Source organism: Puntigrus tetrazona, chromosome 5, assembly GCF_018831695.1.
Source record: "Puntigrus tetrazona isolate hp1 chromosome 5, ASM1883169v1, whole genome shotgun sequence".
NCBI lineage: Eukaryota > Metazoa > Chordata > Actinopteri > Cypriniformes > Cyprinidae > Puntigrus > Puntigrus tetrazona.
In genome coordinates, this window is record NC_056703.1 from 19,893,272 (window position 1) to 19,918,689 (window position 25,418).

General features: G+C 41.2%; 1 protein-coding gene across 15 annotated transcripts in view; it reads right to left on the reverse strand.

Annotated features, from left to right (window-relative positions):
• kcnt1b (potassium sodium-activated channel subfamily T member 1b) overlaps positions 1–25,418 on the reverse strand; it is a 70,558-nt gene that overhangs the window by 28,253 nt on the left and 16,887 nt on the right. For 14 of the 15 annotated variants that reach the window (XR_006251078.1, XR_006251077.1, XR_006251079.1 and 11 more), the window contains 6 exons: positions 3,910–3,989; positions 3,474–3,579; positions 2,292–2,384; positions 2,159–2,207; positions 1,172–1,231; positions 13–87 (listed from right to left, as the gene is read on the reverse strand). Coding sequence is in view for 12 of the 15 variants with exons in the window: in XM_043240675.1 (XP_043096610.1) it covers positions 13–87; positions 1,172–1,231; positions 2,159–2,207; positions 2,292–2,384; positions 3,474–3,579; positions 3,910–3,989 (463 nt within the window). In the remaining 3 variants the exon portion in view is untranslated. Of the gene's footprint in view, positions 1–12; positions 88–1,171; positions 1,232–2,158; positions 2,208–2,291; positions 2,385–3,473; positions 3,580–3,909; positions 3,990–16,146; positions 16,186–25,418 lie in introns of all 15 variants that reach the window. The other variant, XM_043240671.1, reaches the window with a different exon arrangement.

Below are 25,418 nucleotides of genomic sequence, written 5' to 3' on the forward strand. Positions count from 1 at the left end.
TTTAAAACTTACTGTAATTATGAATGGCACTGTATTGATCATCTCAATGATAAAGGAGATTTGGAAAATCTGCTCCCAAATGTTCCCCTAGAAAAAAAAATTTAGCAAAAGCATAAAAATAGCACATTTAATACACATTTATTGCACAAATAATAAATAAATAAATATAAACACCCTAACTGAATTATATAATGAAAAAAATCTGTTCTAAATAGCGACATTGGAATTACGGCCTTTAAGCTACAGTGTGAAAATGGCTGGTAGTTTGTACTATTTTGAACGGAAGCCCATATCCACAACAGAATAACAAAATTGAAAAAAGGCATTTGCAATTTGTAATCTTACAGTTTTCAGATTAACTGATAAACCTGCAATTCGGAGAAGGAAAGTTAAGTTAAGTGAGATAAATGTTACAATGACCTTTTTCGTGGCTGAAACGAAAACAGAATTATGAGATATAAACTCAGAATTCTCAAAATATGTCCGAAAATTCCGAAATTCAGAAAAAAGTTAAAGGTTCAGTTTCTGTTTAGTTTGTGGTGAAAACAGGCTTTGTGTGATGTGGTGATTTGAACAGATTTTTAAATTATGACAAATGGGAGGTTTTCTTGTATCCCGTCTATTATGAGCAGAGACAATTAAAAGTGCATCTACTGACATCAGGGGAAAAAAAGTACACTACAGCTTTCTGAATAGTCCAAGTCTGCAAGTTGGGATGCACTATTTTATTAGGCCACGGCAAAGCTTGAAGGAATAGTTTTAATTCTGTCATAATTTTCTCATCCTCGAGTAGTCCTCAATCTGTATGAATGTCTTTGACCCAAAACAACCTGGTTACAAAATTTTTTCTTCCTTTGTGCTCGGCAGAACAAAGAAATTCATTCAGGTTTGGAACTACTTTGAGGATGAATAAATGATAACAGAATTTTCAGTTTTGGTTGAACTGTTCCTTTAAGCTTCCAGCAGTAGAAAAATTCAGCTTTATTCTAGTGAAATAGAAACAAGAAAACTAGTTTTTTTCTGTCAAAAATGAAAAACACTTCCTATTATAGGGAAACGAGGATGCAAAGTGGCCCTTAAGCGAACCAAGAGAAGCAGAAATAGTCCGATTTAATTTAGATCGGTGGTTAGAAAGCTCACAAGAGCAGAATAACAATGGCAGTGATCTTACCTTGTAGCTGAGATACACCAGAAGCATTGCTTGCAAGAAGCTAATTAAGGCCACTGTCACCTGTGGTACAGAAAACATTATCATCATTTTGATTAGTGGAGTATCAATAGCATAATATAATGAGATTTCAGGAAATAACTTTAAATCCTTTCAGATTTTGAGTACTGTTTGAGAGTGATAAACAATTAGTTATCATAAAGACATGTGAATAGTGATGTACACTCTTAAAAAAAAAGGTTATGCAATTGAAACCCTTCTAGGGTCTGTCCTGTGCACCTCTACTGCTCTCTGGTCGAGTCCACACAGCAAACAGGACAGAAGAAAATTGCATGTGACAGTCAGAACCACTGAGAGGATAACTGGTGCTACTGTTTATATCACTCCATGCAGTAGGGGGTATTTCTCATTAACTCCTTCTGCAGGTTACACCATTACACCGACTGATGGTAATAAAAAATCATTTTCATGAGGGAAACACTCAATTGATTTGTTTACTGCATAATGATTTGTAAAGGAACTGAACAAATGATTGACTGATTCATTCAAAATATCTTTAAAAAATCAATTCAACTGATTTGTTCAAAGCACACCTTTTCTTAAGGAACCAAACAAGTGTCTGATTTTGTAGTCAATGTATCTTAAACAGTGTAACTTGTTTTGTATAAAGTGTTGTATAAAAGCCATATTGTACTTGCAACTGTGCAGTGGTCTTAATTCCAGAATTTAAGATATTTAAATACTTTCACAATCAGCCAATCTGCACATACTTCTTTAAAAACTACTACTTCCATTTACTCTTCCTAGATATTTATTCTTGTAACGGATATTGTATATTTAATCTAAGATAATGGTTAGCACAAAAAAAAAAAAAAAAAGTCTTTTTAAAATACGATTCTAAAACACAAAAGAAATGACATGCATTTTTAAATAAATAGTGTAGAAAGATTTTTTCCAGGAATCACAAAAGGAAAAAAAATCTCTACCTACCTGTATCGCCCATACAGGAACTCTCCTATTCACCCAAAATATTAACTCCCTTCACAAGAAAAACATACACATGAGAAAATTAGAGAAAAGGATCGCAAAACACCCTTATCAGTTCGATTTATTTAAGTCTCACCAGTTTATTTGTGTGGGATCTGCGGTCAGGTTTGTTGTGATGTTGCCACAGGCTTTGCTGCAAAGGGCATCTGTAATGTTCGTGCAGTGTTTCCTATAATCACCGTAACAGGCGGTTAGTACATAACATACATCAGGATCCAAACACTGAGGGATCTTGCCTGCTGGCTCTGGCATAAACGACTGCATGGGACGGCCTCTCTCGTTTGATTAGCGCTTGTAGGACACCCTCTCCTATCCCAGCATGCCTCACACAAGTGCACGCTGCTCTCTCTTTCTGTCGGTTAATAAGACGCGCTGTCCCTGAATGGTTCTTGTGGCTGGTCTCTAATGGACACTTCAGACTGAGGAGTCTGGGCTGTACCTGAGAATCGGTCTCAAGTAATTTAAGCAGTGCTTTTGAGACGTACTATAATGGATTTTGTTTTGGTGCGCCGCTGTTGTCATGTCACAGACGATTTGAAGCGAAATCATTGTGCAGCAGTTTGTTCAGATCTGCTAAGACGACCGGACAAGCAGTGTTTCATTACTGATGATACTTTGAAGTTGTCTGATTTTGCACAGAACAAGCATTTTTTTTTTTATTGCAGGATCACATCAGTGAGGAGCTGAAATGGACTGTTGTAAAAAAGCAGCATCACAAAAGCAAGATCTTTTGTGTTACATGAGAGAAAAGATTACCATTCAAAAGTTTGGATCAAGACACTTTTATTCTTCGGTATTCTTCAATACTTTTATTCTTCAGTACTGCATTAAAATAACTAAAAGTGACACTACATGTATTTGTGATGTTGCAAAACAGTTAAAATACAGTTCTCTTAAACTTTCTATCCTGTCAAAATGCACCAAGGTTTCTACAGAAAATATCAAGCAACACAATTGTTAGCAAAATTGATAATAATGAAATATGTTACTTGGATGGTTTTCGGAAGATTCGTTTAATGCTGAAAACTCGATGCAATGATGATGAAATTTCAGGTTTGCCATTACAGGAGTAAATTACATTATAAAACATATTAAATTAGAAAACATTTGTTTAAAATTGTAATAAAAATGTTCATACTATATTATACTATATCATATATATCACTGTATACTATATTATCAAACTAACCCCAATTTTTTGAATGGTAGTCACATGAAGATTAATAATATTTTCATATATAATACAATTTTTACTCACCGTGCACATGTGACCTGGTTAGTTGGATCATCTAGGGAGACTCTGATTATATAAAGGAGGCATGTTAACAACTTCAAGGAGAGGTTGAAGAGGCGTATTCTGAGACCTGGAATACAGTAAATTATGAAGTGGAGCTTCACACCATAGAAAACCCATCTGGAAAATGTGTTATAAATTATTTAACAGCCTTAAAATCCTGAAAACTTACAGTACCATCATAAATTCACACAAACAGTTAAAATAAAGTCACCTTTGCTGTTATGATGATTTAGCCAGTAATAAACCACATAAATGGGAAAGAATATGGAGGCACTGCACATGTGCATGTATAGTGATATTGAAATCCATAAAAATCTTGAGTATTGTTTATGCTTGTAATAGCAGGTTCTGTTTTGTTGGCTGTAAATGGCTCAAGGGGTCAAAAGTTTTTACTTACTTGACCTTTGGTTTTTGATGAAAAAGAGCTTCAACCTCTCCTTGAATGTGTTTTCATTTACATAAAATTCCACCTGCACCCTATGGAAAGGAAATAAGTGATGCTTAAAACAATGGTTTAAAACTAATTGGTAGAAAGTGTATGAAAAATATTGTGCATTGTGTGGCGCAACATCCACAAAGCAATTCCACCGCGCACTACTGAACGCTCAGTAAGCATGTCCACACTTCATATGCGTGGTGCAAAACTATTAACAGCAGCATACAAAACTGTCCAGAGTCTAAAGAACTTCTTTTAATCTTCAGATCCATCTTTAAGATGAACGAGAGCGTTTCAAATCTTTTAGGACATCTGACAAGGAGCATTAGCAATGGTGGCGCTTCAGATGAACTCTCAGCAGACATCAGTCTCTCTATAGCACGAATGTTTCACCAAGTACTATTTCAGTGTCTATTAGTTTGAATTTCTCTTTAGTATTTTTATATTCCGGCAACATCCTTTATGATCCAAAACACGGCATCTCTGAATCTAGCCCAAAACACAACACTGTAGCTTGATGAGATCTGCAGTGTCACCACCCACACAATGCTGTAAAATAATGATTAACCATATCAATGCTTATGCATATCACTAATAAGATGCTTTTGGGTGAATATCAAAGAACTTTCTCAAGACCTCAAAATCTAAATAAATTCATATTTGCATACAGGAAATCTTTTCACAAAAAATTTGGACCATATGTATATATATAATGACAGAAATTAACAAAATTGTTTTATTTATATATATATATATATATATATATATATATATATATATATATATATATATATATATATATATATATATATATATAAAACAATTTTGTTAATTTCTGTCATTATGTTTTAAATCTGTCAACCATCATATTTTTATATATATATATATATATATATATATATATATATATATATATATATATATATATATATAGTATGTAGTAGCCTAGGCAAAAACCACTACAACAAAATAGTAAATCCGAATACCTATAAAAAGGTGAAAAAAATAACAACTGCTTCCAAACAGATTTTGAAATCTATGTGACATGCACAGAATATATGTAATAGCTTAGAAGTCATTTGTACATTTGACAGTATGTGATTTCGGACGCAGCAAATGAATCGCAGCAAAGAGCGAAAATACAGCTCTCGCGGCTTTGACAGAGCCATGCAATTTCCTAGGACACCTACTGGTATTTCAGTCATATCTGTCAGCCATAGACACATTTTATACACGGTCTTAAAAAGAAACACACGCACCTTGAATGATTTACAGCGTCTTTAATAATCGATGTTATGTTATGCACATTTTGATTTTGGGACAAAATCTAATATAAAAATTCCTTTGGTAAAACTTTTGCTGTTTTCCATATCACCATCCTTGCTTCTAATTACAGCACTGATGCACTTTTCTATGCGATAATGCATATTATCTCATAAAGCTTGAATAATGCATGATTTTTACACGTTCAGTTGCCCTTTAAAACTAAAATCACTATGCTACACGTTCACTATGGGAATCATTAAACGGAGTATGTTTGTTATTTGTGATGTCACAAGCATCATACTAATGGTAGGCTAGAGCTTCCCAAAGCCCTTTACATTTGTCGAGGGCATGACATGATGTATATTGCAGGCAGTAATTATGAGCCCGTATCCAGCAGAGAACGAGGGAGAGAGAGAGAGAGAGATATCCTAGAGAACAGCCATTGTTTCTGCTTCTCTTGCTCTGTCTCCATGGCAATGCTGTTAAAACAGGCTGTGGTGACACACATAAGGTAGATGTTTACTGAGCTGAGGCTGTTTTGTTGAAGTCAAAGAAAGAAGTTTACAGTCATAAAACAACGACCGGTGTAATGCATTAAGAAAAAACACCAAACAATACCAGCTTCTTGAAATAGGACTGAATTTCAAATATATGCAAGAACGAATCAACCGACACAAACTCTCTTTCTCTCTCACACACACACACACACACACAAACGCACACAAAACTTGTCTGCAAGCCTTCACTGTGCCAGAAATAATTGCTCCGCCTGACTGTCAAACTCTTTCTCACATTAGAAAAGACTGACAATATAATTGCAAGGAAATCCGTAACACTTCGTGCCCACATGGAACAATAGGGTTGGTCAATAATAGCTCAACTGATTAGTAATTTAGTCTCTGTAAAAATCTTTATTCTTTTGATTTGAGAAGCCCAAAATATACCTTCAATCCACCCACATACGCTAGCTCTCCAACTGACAGATACTGTGCTGGCTCTATTTATAGTGTGAGGAGCATAAATATTGAAGACTCAGAGCCTGTGCGCTCATGGCAGCCTACTTTACAAAGCATTCCAAGGGAAATAACACTAGAAGTTAGAAAGGGGACATTGGCATCGTTTTGTAAAGCAGGAGTTGTGTAAGAAAATCTAAAGATTTCGTTTGTTAGTAACTGAGAGATTTGCCATGCTACTTGAACTACTGGCTTGATCATTTGGATTTTGGTGCTCTGTATACAAAAAACATATGTATACAATGTTTGTACTGAATTTGACGCTATACAATCCATCGCAAACAGAAAGTACTTACCGTGGGTGATTCCAGAGGTCAACAACTGATTCCCTAATAAAACTACAAAAATAAGGGTAGCACTTTTTTTTAAATTATGTTCACTTCCATGCACTTACAACACAAGTTAATATAAAGTGACTCCCTGTGACTCCAACACCCCAATCACAGCTTTGTGCCTTTTTTTTCTGAGAGTGTAAGATAGCATTTTGGGTAAAACTTCACAAAAGAAAAACTAACAAAACAACGGACAGTTGTCCCTGTTGCTCTCAAATCTCATTCATACTTGTTAATATTTAACCGTAGTGCATCAATAGGGACGGTAGTCATGTGTGGCAGTGCCAGTATTCAGCGACGCTGCACGCTTTGAGTCCAAGCTCGAGGACTCTATGGGCATAAGAAATATTTTATATAACCAAGGGGGTAACCAAGGTACAATTTGCCTGGGGTGATGTGGGGACTTCATCAATTCAATCATTAATATTAATAGGCCTAACATACAATATTTTTTTATTAAACTGTGATCATGTTAAATACAGTTTCTGTTAAAAACATTTCATAAAAATGTTGTTTGTTTTTTTTCAAATCACACCCTGGATGTAACTATATACCAATGCCACGGTTCGGTTCATATCACCGTTTAAGAACCACGACTATTCTGTTTGCTGTGGGGGTGTAGGGTTCATGGCATTGCACCTGCAATGATTGACTTTTAATAAATTGATGAAGAAATGAGATGTTAAAAAATTTGATGTCTACCGCTTTTAAATGCGAACAAAAAAAATACTGAATGAATAATACAAATAATCACTGCACAATATGACTTAGGCTACATATAAAAATGCCAGGGATAAATACTCAATCTGATACTCGAGAGTGAAGAGATGAGAGCCTACTGATGACCATCTCTCAGAAAGTGCACGAGTACTTCATGGGTTAAAATTTGGCATGACTTTGCAAGTAACAATTCCATCAACTGTCTAAAACTCAACGAGGCCATTTGTGCATTTTGAGAGAGTGGGTAAAGACACACTTCCACTCAATCCCAGTCACTAACACTGTTTGTGAAATTCCGTCTTGCAGAATATTTTAAAATGACTAATCTAATCTTTTAAAAAATGTAGTCTGAATATAATTACTCCTATTTGTGTAGTATGATGATATAACACATATGTTTGTGTGTGTGTGTGTGTTTTCTTCTGAAGAAATGAAATGTAATGAGAGAATGATATAAAGTTAAAAACAAATCCTAAAAACATGTTCAGTATATTTCATAAAATAATTTTTGGGCTTTTTCATGACTTATTTTTATCTCAATTTACCTATATAAAATGACATTTTCTTTAAAGTGTTACATGTAAAATGCAGATAATACCAAGTTACAGGCATTTCTAACATTGATGCAGCTTAAATGTCAAACTCTATTACTAAAAAAAAAGAAAAATACCATCACACTCATCCTGCACTGGACTCAAAGATCTGACAAAGAGCAAGTCATGAGTCACTGCTCGAAGAGTGGCATGACTTTTTAGAGGCTGGAGATGTGTTGTGTAACAAATGCACTTTAAAAGAGCACCTAGGCATTCATTTCAACATCCTCCACTTTATGGGTCACTGAGAAACTCGCAACAGATATTTCAATATGATAACATTCAACAAACTTGCAATGTGATCAAAAACAACAACCACGTTTAAATATTGCTCACTTGAGTCGGAAAGCCATTTGAGACAGGAAGCTTAAAAAAAAAGATAATGCGACGTATACAACCTGCATGCTAACCACACTCAAGGCATGTGCTTGCAAAACATCCGCCAAACTCAAAATTTGTTTTGCCAGAGAGTCTGGCATGGGTGTGATTCTGCTGTGCTCTTGACTACTGCAATCCTTGGTATTTCATCACATTTGATACATCAGGTATTAATGGCTCATATGCTATGATACAGTAGAATGTGAAGCATATACCCAAAAAGTAAAGAAAAAAAAAGGACACAAAATGATGCAATTCAGTCCAGTTGCTAAAATTGACTGTATATGGCCAAAAAGTAAGATGAAATTCTGATAGCGTTTAAATGAAAACCAGTTCAACGAATCTAATATCTAAGTTAGCGCGGACAAATCTAATGTTTTGAGGTGAATGGGTGGCTGTCATTCACTGCACTGAGTGAATCCTGTTCTTAGTACTGATTATATTTCATATTAAGAAAGTCTTTAACCCAAAAAGCCAAGTATGCTGCTTTCGAACTGACTGTCTTTAAAAAGCAATATTATGTGATCCCAAGCTATCTACATTCAGAAGCACATTTAAAACTAAAATAAAATGTAATTTTATTTACATGCGTTTCATATAATCCATTCTGGATTACAATCCGCCAGCAAAATTATTTTGCGAAATTTAATTATTCAAGCTGCTATGAGAATAGGCTTTAATTAAACGACGCACCTCCTGCAGGATCCTTAAAGGTGAATAAAACGATAGCCTATTCTTGCCAAGACAGCTTCTTTATGGTTACAGAAGTGACGTAATGACACAGTGCCATGTGTCCAACCATGAAAGGTATAGGCTGTCAAACATACAGATGTGTCAGCCAATCATAGCAGTTGGCATTTACTTATTGTCTGCAATCTTTTCCAACTGTTCAAATGAATGGAGCATGTTTTTTGATGTAAAATTATCTTGATAACATTATAAAGGGGACCTTAGAGAACATTGGCTTTTCGTGACCTTTAAAGCTGAAAATGAAAAATAAGAGGATAGTATTTAAAGGAATTATGCAAGATTATTTACAAAAGGTAGTAAAACAATTTACTTGGATTTCCACCATTATTTAATACCCCAAAAAACATGTCTTAACCCAGCACTTTTCAATCCTGTTCCTCGGGAACGACTGCTCTGCACATTTTGCATGTCTCCCTTGGATGGACCTCTTCATGGACCTCTTTCCTGATGAGCAGATGATCAGGTGTGTAAATCAGGGAGACATGCACAATGTGCAGAGCTGCGGGTCCCCAGGAACAAGTTGTAAAACCACTCCGTCTTAACCCATATTGTGCTATTAGTAGATTCCACACCTGATTATCATTTTCTCTATTTTTTTGCAATCCTACTTTGAGCTGCTCCTGATTGCAATGGTTATTATGGAAATGAGCCAGCTGCGTCTGTGTTCTTTCATTTGCATATTGTCAGTAGATCAGCTGCAGAACTTTCCAGTCCCGTCGGCACTTTAATGGGATGATTGCGATCTCACGCTAATTTCCCCTGTTTAGTAAATGTGGCCCTAAGGCCTTTTACTTGCTTAAAATCATAAATGAATAAGATAACAATAACAAAAAGCAGCTAGAAGATTGTGTACGACATGCTTTTTTAACGTTTTGACAGTGTTAATAACGTCTCGGTTACGTATGTAACCCTCGTTCCCTGAAGAAGGAACGGAGACGCCACGTCGGATGACCGACGAATTGGGATCTCGCCGAGAGACCAATCTACTTCGAGTGTATCTAAACGAGCCAATTGAAGATTGGCATGCGCGCTAATCGCATCCAGCTGCCGCTGATCACAGCGCGTGTATAAATAAGCAGCGGGTGCAGCGCATATTCAGGTTTTTTCGCTGAGGAGCGAGCAGTAGTGACCCGGCCCCTTCAGCAGAGGTGCAGCACCGTGGCGGCGGGGCGTGACGTCTCCGTTCCCTTCTTCAGGGAACGAGGGTTACATACGTAACCGAGACGTTCCCTTTCAGTCGGTCACTCCGAGTCACGTCGGATGACCGACGAATTGGGATCCTACCAAAACGCCATGGACGCTGCCTCTTCCAGTGTCCTGTGGGAGCCCACAAGCCCCCTCAGTCTATCGGCGTAGGCCGGGGCTCAACCACAAGAAGCCAGCTACTTTTGTAACACTACCCATTCGTAAGACTGGAACACTGGGAAACGTCCCACGTTCTAGTGAACAGGACGTTGCGGAAGTCCAGCCTTCCCGTAGGAGGTCTCGGAACGAATACGCATATGGACAGTATTTCAGTTTGCATATGGAAAATTGGAGGTGATTGAACCCTCTTAGACGGGCAGAAGGTCTGCCGGGGAAACACGGGGCTCTAAGGCTATGCCGTGGAAATACACACATAAAGTCCTCTTGGGGTACTTTACATGGCTCCCAGCCCTCACCGGTTCTCACGGATTCATCGAGAGGGCCTGGCGCCGGACGCTCCGCAACATCTGGCTGCCGAGGGGAATGGAGGAGCTCGACAGGGTCTACTGTATGGACGCTCTGGAGCGGTTATCAAGCCGACCCGAAACCGGGCCTCTCAGTGCTTCTACCCGTTTGAGGTGAGAACACAGGAGGATACCGGTTCCACACGTAGGCTATAGAATCTAGCAATCGTGTTCGGGGTCGCCCAGCCCGCAGCTCTACAAATCTGTCAGCGAGGTGCCACAGGCCACTGCCCAGGACGATGCAACACTTGCTGAGTGTGCCCGCAACCTGAGGGGGGGGGCAGGGCATACCCTGTGCTTGGTAGGCTAGGGTAATGGCGTCCACTATCCAGTGAGCCATCCTCTGCTTGGAGGCGGCACTCCCCTTCTGCCGGCCTCTGTGACAACGAGAGCTGGACTGAGGTCATGAAGCTTTGTGTCCGGTCAACGTAGCATCTTAGTGCTCGGACGGGACAAGCAACGTCAGGGCTGGGTCTGCCTCCTCCAGGGGCAGCGCTTGAAGGTTCACCACCTGGTCTCTGAAGGGGGTAGTGGGAACCTTGGGCACGTAGCCGGGCCGTGGCCTCAGTGTTACCTGGGAATCCGCGAGCCCAAACTGTAGGCACGAATCGTCGACCGAAAAAGCCTGCAGGTCCCCTACCCTCTTGATGGAGGCCAATGCGAGCAGGAGCAACGTCTTCATAGATAAAAGAACTTTAGCACAACTGCTGGCAAGGGTCCAACGGAACCTACTGCAGTGCTGTCAGCACTACAGACAGGTCCCAAGAGGGTACTGTTGGGAGCCGTGGAGGATTCAACCTCCTGGCTTCCCTCAGGAACCTGATAATCCGGCCATGCTTACCCACAGACCTCCCATCTATGGGGTCATGATTTGCAGCGATTGCAGCCACCTAGATTTTAAGGGTGGAGGGAGACAGCCTTCGCTCCAACCCTTGCTGCAAGAAGATAAGCACGACTGATAGGGCAATTCCGGGGGTCTTCACCCTGAGAAGAACACCACTCGACGAACAGGCTCTACTTCAAGGCATAGGCCTGTCTCGTGGACGGCACTCTAGCCGAAGAAATGGTGTCAACTACCCCTTGAGGTAGGTCACCTAGAGCCTCCGCATCCCATCCAGGGACCAGACATGTAGTTTCCAGAGGTCTGGACGCGGGTGCCAAGGGGTGCCCCGTCTCTGAGTCAGAAGATCCTTCCTCAGAGGGATCGGCCAAGGAGGGGCTGTCGCGAGGAGCACAAGTTCTGGGAACCAAGTCTTCACCAGTAGGGTGCTACTAGCAAGACCTGCTCCTTGTCCTCCCTGACCTTGCACAGTGTCTGTACAAGAAGGCTCACTGGGGAAATACATACTTGCAAAGGCCCCGCAGCCAGCTGTGTGCCAGTGGGCAATGGGAAGTCTCTGGAGAGGCAAACAGGTCTACCTGAGTGGCTCGGAACGTTCCCAAATCAGCTGATCCGCCCGGGGATGGAGTCTCCATTCTCCGGGTAGTGCAGCTCGCGACAGCTCGTCGGCTGCCTGGTTGCACACTCCTGGAATGTGAATGGCGAGAAGCGACCTCAGAACTTCCGACTCCAAAGGAGGAGGAGGTGGTGGGCTAGTTGCGACATACGACGGAGCGTAGACCACCTTGTTGGTTGATGTACGCAACGGTCAGTATGTTGTCTGTGCGGACTAGTACATGCTGGCCTCGAAGGCAGTTCTTGAGACTGCCTAGGACGAGATGTACTGCCAGCAACTTTAGGCAGTTGATGTGCCATTGCAGTTGAGGGCCCGTCCAAACCCCTGACACTGCATGCCCGTTTTACGTGGCCCCTCAGCCGGTGGTGGAGGCATCCGTGAAACCACAGCATACCTGGAGACCTGCTCCAGGGGCACTCCGGCCCGAAGGAACGAGAGGTCTGACCACGGGGAGAAGGTTTGGCGGCAGGCCGGTGTTATTTGAACCCGGTGAGTGCCACTTTGCCACGCCCACCTCGGGACTCGATCGTGTAGCCAATGTTGAAGCGGTCTCATATGGAGTAGTCCCAGCGGCATCACTGTGGCCGCGGCTGCCATATGCCCCAGGAGCCTCTGAAAATATTTCAGTGGGACCGCCGTCCTGCTCTTGAACATATTCAAGCAGTTCAACACCGAATTGGCACGCTCCTCTGTGAGGTGTGCCATCTGATCGATCGAATCCAGCTCCATCCCAAGAAAAGAGATCCTCTGCGTTGGACAGAGTTTGCTCTTCTCCTGGTTGACCTGAACCCCAACTGGCTGAGGTGCTGTAGCACCAGATCCCTGTGTTCGCACAACTGAGCCCGGGACTGAGCCAGTCATCCAGTTGGTTGAGAATGCGAACGCCTTACTCTCTCAGTGGAGCAAGGGCTGCTTCCGCGACTTGCATGAAGACGCGTGGCGACAGGGAGAGCCCGAAGGGTAGGACTTGTACTGATATGCTCGACCTTCGAACGCGAACCTCAGGAATGGCCTGTGGCACGGAAGAATCGACACATGAAAGTACGTGTCCTTCAGGTCGATCGCTGCAACCAATCCTGGGGACGGACGCACTGAATAGGCGTTTCTGTGTCAACATCCTGAACGGGAGTGCTCGATTCAGGATTCACAGATCCAAGATTGGTCATAACCCACCGCCTTTCTTGGGCACTATGAAGTATGGGCTGTAAGCCCCGACCTCATATCGGCTGGAGGAAGCGGCTTTATCGTGCCTTCACTAGAAGGACAGCAATCTCCGCCCACAAGACAGGGGCACGCGCATTGTTCACTGACATATAGCGGATCCCACTGAACTTGGGGGGACGCCGGATGAACTGAATCATATAGCCGAAGTCGAAGGGTTCGCAGGAGCCACCGGGATAGCCTGGGAAGATTCAACCAGGCATCCAGAGACCGAACTAGCGGCTCGAGCGGAACCACAGACGTGCAGGCGATGGGGCAGCGAGGGGGAGTGCAGGGACCCGGCTCGGGCGTCTCGTGGCCGGTCCGAAGCGGGGTCTGAGTGTGTGCGCAACTCTTACCTGCATCCCCGCAGAAGTGAGGCGGGTAGGCCGTTGGTTCGTCCTCCCAGTCTTCCCACTGCTGCATATTAGCCCAAGGAGAGCGCGAGTGGCGCGGAACTGGCCCGCTCAACTCCTCGCTCTCCCTGGGGACCCAGAGACAGAGGAAACCGCCCTTGTCGAGGTTTTAGGTAGCGGCAACATTCTCTGCCCGTTAGAGCAGCTCCCTCCATCCCCGGATCTGCTTGCACCTGCGCTTTCCTCCAGGTTTGGCAGGAGCCTGGACAGGCTGGGTGGCTGCCCTGCTGCCAGCTCCACGGTGCTGCCTAGATGGGGGCTGCTGCGTTGACTGCACGGGAGCGGTGGCGGCAGCAGGGGGCACCCTCGGCGACAAGCTGGCTGAGGTGGGCCGTCGGCGGCTGGGTGAAGGCAGCAGCTGCACGCCGAGGCAGGATGTTTCTTACCTCAGTCTGCTTCTGGGCAGCGGAGAACTGCTGGGCAAAGTTCTCCACTGCGTCGCCGAAGTGGCCGGTCTGGGTCATGGGGGCATTCAAGGAACGTGTCTTGTCTACCTCGCGCATGTCGACCAGACACAGCCACAGATGGCGTTTCTGGACCACCGTAGTGGCCATCGCACAACCCAGAGACCGCGTTGTGACCTTCGCCGCCGCGTGGCGCGAGGTCCATCACGATACAGAGTTCTTTCAGAACTTCCGGGTCATGACCACCCCTGTGCAGATCCTTCAGTGCCTTGGCCTGATGAACCTGCAACAACGCCAAAGCGTGTACTGCAGACGCAGCTTGTCCACAGGCCGCACAAGGCACTGCCGTTCAGAGCCGACGAGTACCTGCAGGCCCGGAGAGGGAGCACAGGATCACCGCACTAAGCGGAAAGCGGCATTGGGACACAGCTGCATCCCAACTGACCGCTCCACTGGGGGCGATCACCGTAACTCCTGGCTGTGCCGCTGTCAAGGGTGGTGAAGGAGGAGGAGCCACTGGGGCAGTTTCTGGCAGTGAAAGGTGCTTTCCACATCCCAGTAAGCTCCTCATGCACTTCCGGGAAGAAAGGTACCAGGGTGGGGCCCTGAGAACCAGCGCAAGCCACCCTTAAATACCAATCGTCCAGCCTCGAGGGCCCGGGAAGCAGTGGAGGTTTCCACTTGATCCCGATCACCTCGGCGGCCTGGGCAAGCATAGCCACCATTTCTAGATCTGTATCCAGTACATTCAACGCCTGGTAGACGCAGAGCAACCGGATCTTCACTTCCAGAAATGTCTGGCTCACCTTCCGATGCAGCGATTGACTTCTGATCATCAGGGGGAGCCCAAGAGGGTACAGCTGATACCCCACGTGAGGGTCCAGACTGCCCCTTTGCAGCTCCACTGGTTGCAGAGTTTAAGCTTTGTGTCACAACGAAATGGAGCCCACCTGTCTGCAGCCAGAATGAGAACCAAGTCGAGCAAACACAAGCTCCGCCTCCTTTTTTCAAGGCGACAGAGCCCGCCCATCACTCCGAGATGACCATCTCCCCGCGAGGAAATGATTCATCCACAACCGCCACCTCAGCATGCTCAGCCCAGGCACACGAGGCAACGATTGTGACCATCACCTAACACCAGGTAACAACCGCATCCAGAAACACACGGGTGTACGTCGTCTGAAGCAAGACCCACGCTGTCTTCCAAGACGCGTCGAGTTTGCCAGACGTAACGTCGTCTTTAAAAAGACGCACCCGCGAATGCTCTTTTAGTGCTGCGGCAACAGGGGATAGCCGTTTTGCACACAAACAGGGGGGTAGTGCAGCCTGATTGTGGCAATCCACTCGACGCAGGAAAACGACCTCCGCTGAAACGCCGTACTCCAACACTCGTAGATCGTCTTTGGAGCGGAACAGTCACGCTCGGCTCCGAAGCGAAAAGCTGAATATGCGCTGCACCCGCTGCTTATTTATACACGCGCTGTGATCAGCGGCAGCTGGATGCGATTAGCGCATGCCAATCTTCAATTGGCTCGTTTAGATACACTCGAAGTAGATTGGTCTCTCGAAGCGAGATCCCAATTCGTCGGTCATCCGACGTGACTCGGAGTGACCGACTGAAAAGGAACGTAGAGAAATCTACGTATCAACAATGTGTCTGTAAAAAACCACCTAAAGTATTGTTGAAAAAATTTTGTGAAAAAGTAACCTTTATATCTTTAATATTGACTGAGTTTGTCCATGTCAAAAATGTAAATTATAGTGAAATTAATGACAGTAGTTTTTTTATACACAGGATATATTGTTTGTACGTTCCTTGTATGTACAGGAAAGCTTTTATTAGCCTTTATCACAGTCTTGTTTGTGTAAATGAACTAAATAGATCAATAGTGTGTGTCCAGTCTAAACAGAGACGACGACACCTAACAAGACAGATTTCACTCGCCACGCTTCGACTTACTGTGCATTAGTTGAATCCATACTGTACTCCTCTGTGTACCTGGACAGAGCAGACATGGGCAACACAGAAGGGGAGAGAGTTTTCAATAAAAGACATGCAAAATACAAACATGCAAAAAAGTGCAGGAAAAATCTGGGTTAACCACAGTCTTTGTGAAGAGCACTGTCACAGAATGTTTGACACACAGCTTTGTGATTTTGCTGTGACATGCTGCATTTTTACAATGTGTTTAGTGTATGACATTTGAAAGCTTCGAGCTCTGAGCCGGATCCATAGTCTGGCTGCAAACCACAGGAGAACGGAGATTTCATGTTGCTCTGTGTGGCCATTTAGTTGAAACAATGTATGAGCATGAAGTGGACTGCATGACGATTAGATGATGACTGCGTTATCACAAAACAGCTTGTACTGATGTACAATCACATTGCACCAAATATTAATGTGCACAACCGTAAAACAGTAAGCGGCATCTTATACCAAGCAAAGGAAATGTGCAAGGAATACGAACTGCATATTCTCGCAGAATTTATGGGCTAAATATTCTCTGTGAATGCATTGCATTAAATATTCCCTTTATGTGGTGTGGCCAGCAGTGCAGTATTTCAGAGCAACATCCACAGGGCTGTGAAGGGTTCATTCTCACTGACACAAACAATACAGTGTAGCTGATCAATTTTGCTGGTGGAAATTTATATTAAGAGTCCAAAAGCAGGAGCCCATAACCCTGAATAACCCCAAATTTCAAAAGACTGCAGTGAACGTTTTCTCATGGGACGACAACTTCTGCATTAACTGTGTACTTATTAATCACAAATTCAAGAACCTTTTATCCTACACTTAATAATATCTTTATCATCGAGCTACATAGTTAAGCGCAATGACATGACAGCAGTTATTCAATTACTCATTGTACACTTCCTCACCACTGTATCTTTTACTCAATCAATCTATATAAACGTATTTGCTCTATTCCAGTAATGTACAATAAGTGCTCTGCTGATATTGTCAGTGTAATTTTCTAGCTCTACTGTATAATGCACAAATGCAAAAAGTTAAGAACATAAAAGATAACGCAACAACTATATACAACATAAAATGTACAGTAAAAACCAGCTGTAGTTGCTGGAATTTTACCATAAATATGGTAGCATCATTTTGTATTATTTATTTTTACTTAAACTTGCAAAAAAAAGTATAAAATTAAAGTATTTAATTTACTGCTATAATGTAGATCTACCAATTTACTTTAGAATCTGTAAATGACAAGAAACTTTAAGTGCACTTTTTTACTATAAAGTTACATAAAATGTTCCAATCAATTCATTAGTTTTTTTTTTAAACCGTATATGAGAAATTACTGTTAAACAACTTATAGTTTTTTAGCATATAATTATTTTGCCTTTGACGGTCTACTTGTTAATACAAATATCTAATCTAATAATATCTCACATGGCAGCATGCAGACATGGTCCAGATGATCTGCTAAAGTTCAAACTAAGCATCAGAATGGGAAAGAAAGGTGATTGAAGTGACTTTAAATGTGGCATGCTTGTTGGTGTCAGACAGGCTGCTCTTGAGTATTTCATAAACTTCTCATCTACTTGTATTGTCACGTACAACCATCAGTAGAGTTTACAGAGAATGGTTCAAAATAGAGAAAATATTAAACGAGAGGCTGTTCTGTGGCAAATAAATGCCTCGACCGATTAAAATAGAGTATTCAAGAGAGCTGTCTAATGGACTGTGCAGGTGACTGGAGCTTAAATGCTATCTCAGATCAATACATTTAGAATGACTTTATAACTATTTAAAAAGGCATCCAATCACAGATGCAGTTTATAAAATCATGAGTGGAATCTCTCGACCTTTTTACTGAAGAGAGAATTCTTTATAATGCACTGGCGGCTCCTTCTCCTTTCCACGAAACAACGGTCAATAGGGTCAGAAGCTGAAGCTTCAAAAAGAAAAAAGAAAAAACGATTTTTAGACATTCAATCCATTTACACATTCAATTAAGTATCATAAGTGGTCTACATGACATGACATGCTATAATCCAAGCATTTAATGACATTCTGTAATTTTGGGCTTGGCCATCCCAGTGCTTATTCACTTTTATAACATAGAAAAATGCAATCAGTGACCTTTTGAGTTCCACAGACGTCACAGAGGACTAGAACTACATTAGGGTAAGTGAATGACAAGACAATTTTACTCCAAACTATCCCTTTAATGGGTTGGAAATGGAGTGAAACATCTGTTCTAAGTTCACATTCATCAAAGCGGCAAATGAGCAAAGACAGTTAAAGCAGCAGACTCTGATGTATGGATCCCTGAGACCAAATAATTGGCTGAAAAACCTTTCGCAGTTGCTCCATCCAAGAAGCTGTCAGAACTTTAGTCTTCAAACGACCGCTTTTTTATTCTACAGGGATCTGCTCCCACTTACATCTCCAGAAAATCGTATAGTAACCAAATGACCGGACAAAATAAGCGACAGAGACACGCATACAGTAGTACAATGCAATGCAGTCTTCCAAAAGCTGAGAGGATGAATCCCACCCCCGTCCCGACAAACGCACTCCCATTATACTGATTGCTGTGAGTCTGGCCAGGTGGCAGATTTTCAAGCTTTTTTTAGCACTAAAAACACTTGTGTTCAAAGTTACCACAATATCATCTGGGGCAGCTTTATAAAGCTTCACACAACCATTATCCAAATAGCACATCTAACACTGTTCCAAAGTGTCACAAAATGTATGCTTTGATAAAAGTAAAATTAGATACTGGATGATTTCTGTCATGTTTTCCAAATTCTGGCAAGCTCTTTGGAACGGTTTGAACAGAGCAATTTAAATTCAGGCTAAAACCTTTTTTTACAGTATAACGTGGCTTAATATTACAGCTGGAACCTTTCTGCAGAACTGATTACAAATCATACCTAAACACATACTTTTTAGTATGTTTGAATAGAAACTGAAACATACAATATCACATCACAGACATAAACGTGACATTTAGATACTAGTACATTCATACTGTTCAGGTTTTGTTTGTCTCCTGTTTCAGTTCCCTTTCTATTGGTCATTGTTTTGGATTAATGTTCATTAAAGTATGTCTACATATACTCCTTCATCGTGTGCCTGTATCTACAACCACAACCGTGTGTCACAAAATTGGAAAGCAATAGAAATGAAACATATTTACCAATATATTTGTATAGTAATGTTTCTACGTTATGATGCTACAAAACATTGTAGCTTTTTTTTATAATAGCATGGAGGGCCACGGACCTGTAAGGTTTAGTTCCAACCCTGTAGTTTTTTAAATAGGCTAAGCTTGAAGGATTTGATTAGCTGGAACATGTCATTAGGTTTGAAGCTAAACTCTGCAGGGCTGTGGCTTTGAAGGGATAGTTCGACCAAAAATGAAAATTCTGTCAATAATTACTCATCCTCAAACCTGTAAGACCTTTATTCATTTCCAGAACACAAATTAGTTTTCTGACGCTCCACAGACAGCACAACTCAACACAACTGAAATGCACTTAGGTCCAGAAGTGTAGCAGGGACTTCAGTAAAATAGTGACATCTCAGGCTCAACTTGACTTTATTCAACAATTCTTCTCCTCTTTATCGCGTCTGAGGTGGCGTGCTATCATTGCTGTCAGAGTATACTTGCTCTCCTCTAAATATAAACAACAATGCAGGTGGCAGGAGGAGGAGAAAATGTATTGAATAAAGTTATTTTCGTTTCTTTAAAAGCTTTCTGTCCCTCTATAGACATCAACAAAATAACCATGTTCAAGGCCCAGAAAGGTAGTAAAGACACTGCTAAAAATAATAATCAGTAGCATCAGTGGTTCAACCTTAATTTTATGAACTCTACATTTTTGAGCTAATAAGTCAACTATCACTTCTAAATATATATTTGATTGGCAAATGTAATGGACAGTTACAACAGCCCAAAGCTGAGAAGTTTAAATCTGCTCTAATTTAATTTAAGTTGGGTTCAATATAATCAGTTATAAAGTTCACATAAATTAACTTTTTTTCTATCAAGTACAATAAACCTTCAGTAATTGAGAAAGTTATGCTTTAGAGTAAATTATTAAAATTTTCCGTGTCTGTATTGTAAGTTTTATTGGTTATGCAAACATAAGAAAATGTACATGAGATAGAACCAGACTATATGTAAAATACATAAGAATACAATATATTAATAGAATCTAAAATTAAAATGTTAAAAAATTAAATCAAGGTACCAAATCAATCATATTTCTGTTTGCCCCCTCTATAAGTATTACTTTTTACTGTAGAACATACAATTAATGAAACTTCTGGAATAACAACTTTGTCACAATTTTAAACTATTAAATACATGGATATATCCACTTTCTGTTAATAAAAAATAATCTGAAAAAAAGCAGCTTTGTCAAAATGACAGAAATACCTAAAATATAACCACCGGTTTAGTATATCTACCTACTCGCAAAACAAAATTTCTAGGCTGATGAAATAGAGTGTATAAGTAAGGAACATGATGCCCATTTCTGATTTGAGTCTGTTGAGTCCCTGCTGTCGGACTGGATGATTTTTCGCTTGTCTAATGTTACACCTACATACAGTACAAATACAAACCCTGCACTGCACCACAGCATTTCCCAGCACCCTCAGAAACATTTCACTCTCGCTGCGAGCTGCTCTGAAGCTCTAGCTCTTCTTCAAAGCTGATCCAGGCAAAGCTCAGAAAGAGAGCCTTTGACAAAATAAAGCACAATCGCAGATGATTCATTTACATTTTCATTGTATGCAACTGTGTCGATCTCCTCATGTTCCGGCTCACAATACACTGGGTACTACACTTATTTCCCAAAAAATTGGTGACTCAGTGTGCAGATTCAATATGAGAAAATGTGATACGGTATATGTCAAACTGTCAAACTAAAATGAAGCAGGCTGCTCTAGTGTTGTTTTTTTGGACAAACCCAATGAATTTTGATTGACACATGATCTCTCGTTTGCAGCTTGCTAAGAATTTATGAAAAATACAACAGCGCAAAAATGTGCCTTCATTGCAAATAGAGCTTCAAGGAGAGCTGATCACACAAACAGTTTCACTCTTTGTGGTCTTCACTAAGTGCTCAGAGAAATGTCCTTCGGGTATAATCAAAACAAGTCACAAAGTGGTCTAAAAGTAGCTTTGAAATCAATGTCAATGTAGGTCATTCAGATGTTTTTTTCTTAAATATTTGGGATGTTAAGAATCGTGAAACACAAACTCGTGATTTAATCATGGTGAAGGAGCAAGTTTAGTGATCCTATGAGCCTGAGAGCGTGCTGCCCATGTGGCTCGATTATCAACAGTAAATGCTTGGAATAAGAATAAATTCACATTTGATTTAATAATGAGAAAATAATATCCTATTTACTATTAGACTACTATTAGACAAAAAATATGCGGCATGTGCTGGTGTGCGACCCATAAAATACTAAAAGTTTCTTACATCCACATGAGAAACAGCTACCTTCTGAACAGGGCTTATGACACACTTGAAATTTATTAGAAATTTCAAGACCATGATGTGTGTTGAGGATCTGAATAAAGCCAACTACAAAGTGTGTCAAAAACGTGCCTTTTTCAGTTATAAGTGAAAATATTTGTTTTCATAGTTACTATCAAGTAAAATTCTTTGCAAAACAAGGTTTTGAGTTAAAGCAGCTGAGTATTTTTATGTTTATACATAAAAAGTTTTTTTACCATATTAAGGTTTTTTCACACTAAGAACTGTATCTCTAAAGATAATGATAACTGCCAATGTCCACACCAGTGGAAAATAACGTTCTGTTTATTCTGCCGCTTTAAATGACTGAGCTCTTTAAATTGCTTTTTAATTGGCTGTCAATTTTTTTCCCCTCCTACGTCAGCTAAAGCTCTAAAAGTGATTCCAACATTATTTAGAATTAGAACTATTATTAAAACTTTTTAAAATTATTATAATTACCATTACTGTCCTTGGAACTATAGGGACATTCATAAGAGTCATGACTATATGTCATCACTGAATGCAATATACCTTTTTATTTTTACATGCTGAATTATATGGTATTTTCACAAACTACATATGTACTATTTCACATGTGCTACAGAATACACTAACCTACCACAGTGGAAGGAACACCAGCATTAGGCAAAATTTAATGCAAATTTGCATTACTAAAAAAACCCATTAAATACATGACATTTAATGTAAATACATGTATTTATTTTTGGTTAACTGAATATCTTCTCTGCTGGTCACAACATGGCCGATATCTTTATAAACCACCCTTTTTAACATTTAAAAGAGACCTATTATGCAAAATTCACTTTTATGTTGTTTGAACATAAATGTGTGCTGGCAGTGTGTGTGCATGATTAATTGAAAAAAATAAAAATAAAAATCACGATCTCGATTCATACATAAACACAATCTAATTTCTAAATGATTCTTATTCCAAGCTTTCATGCTGCGTTCATATGCAGTTCACTTCTGTGTATTTATCTGCATTCAGATCATACCGCATCCACACGTTATTGGTTGTTGGCCACACTCCCCCAATAACAAAACACTATTAATTCACAAATCAATCATAAATCTCTAACACCTTTCTCCTCTTTCTTATTGGCCACATTTAAACCTAAAGTCATAATTTGTAAACAGTGCTTTGTCATCATTGCAGCACCAGGTAAGGTAACACCACTCAGCGGCGGCGTTCAGATCACAGAGCAGCCGAGCCCAGAACTCTGATAGTCGGAGACTCCATTATCAGAAACGTCAGGAGCAGAACGACAACTACATGCTACTTTCCTCAAGCGACCGTCTCTGATGTAAACAATGGACTTCAGAACGTTCTAATGAAGCACAAGACTGCCAAACGAATCATCATCCATGTGGGGAAGAATGACATTCGTAAGGAGCAGTCAGAACTCCTGAAGAGGGACTTCAGTGAACTTATCGAAACACTTCAAAGAGTTGAAGTTCAGTCGTTCATCAGTGGACCACTCCCAGCAAGAGTAACAAACATGTTTTCACGGTTGCTTGGACTGAATACTTGGCTACAAAAAACCTGCAGTCAAAAAGGAGTCAACTTCATCGACAACTTCAATCTGTTCTGGGGACACAGACAACTGATTAAACTGGATGGCCTTCACCCAAACAAACTTGGTGCGAGAGTGTTAAAGGACAACATCTATTTTTCACTCCGTCATCCATCAGCAAAGTGTGCCAGTCCACTCAACATGAATGGCACACACACACCTGGACAAAGTATGGATGACGACAGGACTTCATATCAGCCTCAGAGTCATCATCTGGTCGACACATCCCACAAGGACACTGAAAACACCACAGAGCCACAACAAGCACTGTTTGTGGACACTATCACGGTTGAGCCCTGCCTGCAGAGCCCACCACAGACACAATGTGACGCACAACAACGGCTCCAGGACTCAGAGCCGAAGGACGACTCTTTGGTAATCAGCCAGGGAAGCCAGGACAGCATAATTCTGCCACCGGAAACACCAATGCTCTGTTTACCAGAGACATTATCCCTCTCTCCAGCATCGCCACTTCTCAGCTTCTCACAAAAAATGGAGGAATTGGTGTACGCTAAAACCAGACTCTCCCACTCCTTTGCTGCGAGCCCCCAGTTATCAACTCCAAAACGGCGGGCACCACCACCTCCAAGGCCGCTGGGCCCAGCTCGCCCTCCTCCAGCGAGAGCTCTTCGGCCGCTGCGACAACGCCAGGCCATCCCTCCTCCATCTGCAGCTGGTAAAGCAAAAACAACTGATAACAGCTCTCAGTGATGTGTTTCGGGTCCCCGCGACTACAGCAAAAACTTTCAGGGATGTTTAGAAAACAAGCGGGAAGCCAGTGTGTCTCTCACTATCTCCGTCTTATCACAGGATAGAAAGTCTAAGGCCTTCTCAAGCCGTACAGCTGACAAATCTAATCTGCGGCCTATTAGACAACAAACTCAGACTGCTATAGAAACAAAAAGTACTAGCATTATTAAATGTTCGATCACTAAAAAACAAATCATTTGTGATCAATGATTTAATAATTACAAACAATCTGGATTTTATGTTTCTAAATGAAACATGGCTTGAAGAAAGCTGCAGTGCAACAGTGCTCAATGAAACAGCCCCTCCCAACTTCACTTATATGAATGTTTGCAGAGTTGACAAGAGAGGGGGTGGGGTTACTGCTCTCTTTAAAGATGTCTTTCAGTGCAGACAAGTGTCATTTGGTCAGTACTTGTCATTTGAATATCTAGGGATTGTGTTGAAAGGTGCTCCACGCATCCTGTTTATCATTATTTACGGGCCTCCAAAATACTCTCCAGCCTTTGTTGAAGAGTTTACAGAATTGTTATCAATGATTTGTTCAGAGTTTGACTGTTTTGTGATTGCAGGGGATTTTAATATCCACATAGAAAATGCAGAAATCAAAACTACAAAAGTATTTGGAACTGTTTTAAACACTTTTGAGCTGATTCAGCATGTGCATGGACCTACACATCACCATGGGCACACGCTAGATTTACTCATCAGTAAGGGTTTACAGCTTTCGTCCATTGTTATCAAGGATGTAGCACTGTCAAACAACCAAAAGGCAAGTCAAGAATCTTGGTGTGATTCTAGAGACCGACCTTAGTTTCAGCTGTCATGTCAAAGCAGTGACTAAATCAGTGTACTATCACCTAAAAAATATTGCAAGAATCAGATGCTTTGTGCCCAGGCAAGACCTGGAGAAACTAGTCCATGCCTTCATCACCAGCAGGGTGGACTATTGTAATGGTCTCCTCACTGGCCTTCCCAAAAAGACCATCAGACAGCTGCAGCTCATCCAGAACGCTGCTGCCAGGATCCTGACTCGAAAACCAGAAAATCAGAGCACATCACACCAGTCCTCAGGTCCTTACACTGGCTTCCAGTGACATTTAGAATTGATTTTAAAGCACTTTTACTCGTTTATAAATTACTCAATGGACTAGGACCTAAATACATTGCAGATATGATCACTATTTATACACCTAACAGACCACTCAGATCACTAGGATCAAGTCAGTTAGAAATACCAAAGGTTCACACCAAACAAGGAGAATCTGCTTTTAGTTATTATGCTGCTCGCATCTGGAACCAGCTTCCTGAAGAGATCACTTTTAAATCCAGACTCAAAACTCATCTGTTTAGTTGTGCATTTACAGAATGAGCACTGTGCTGCGTC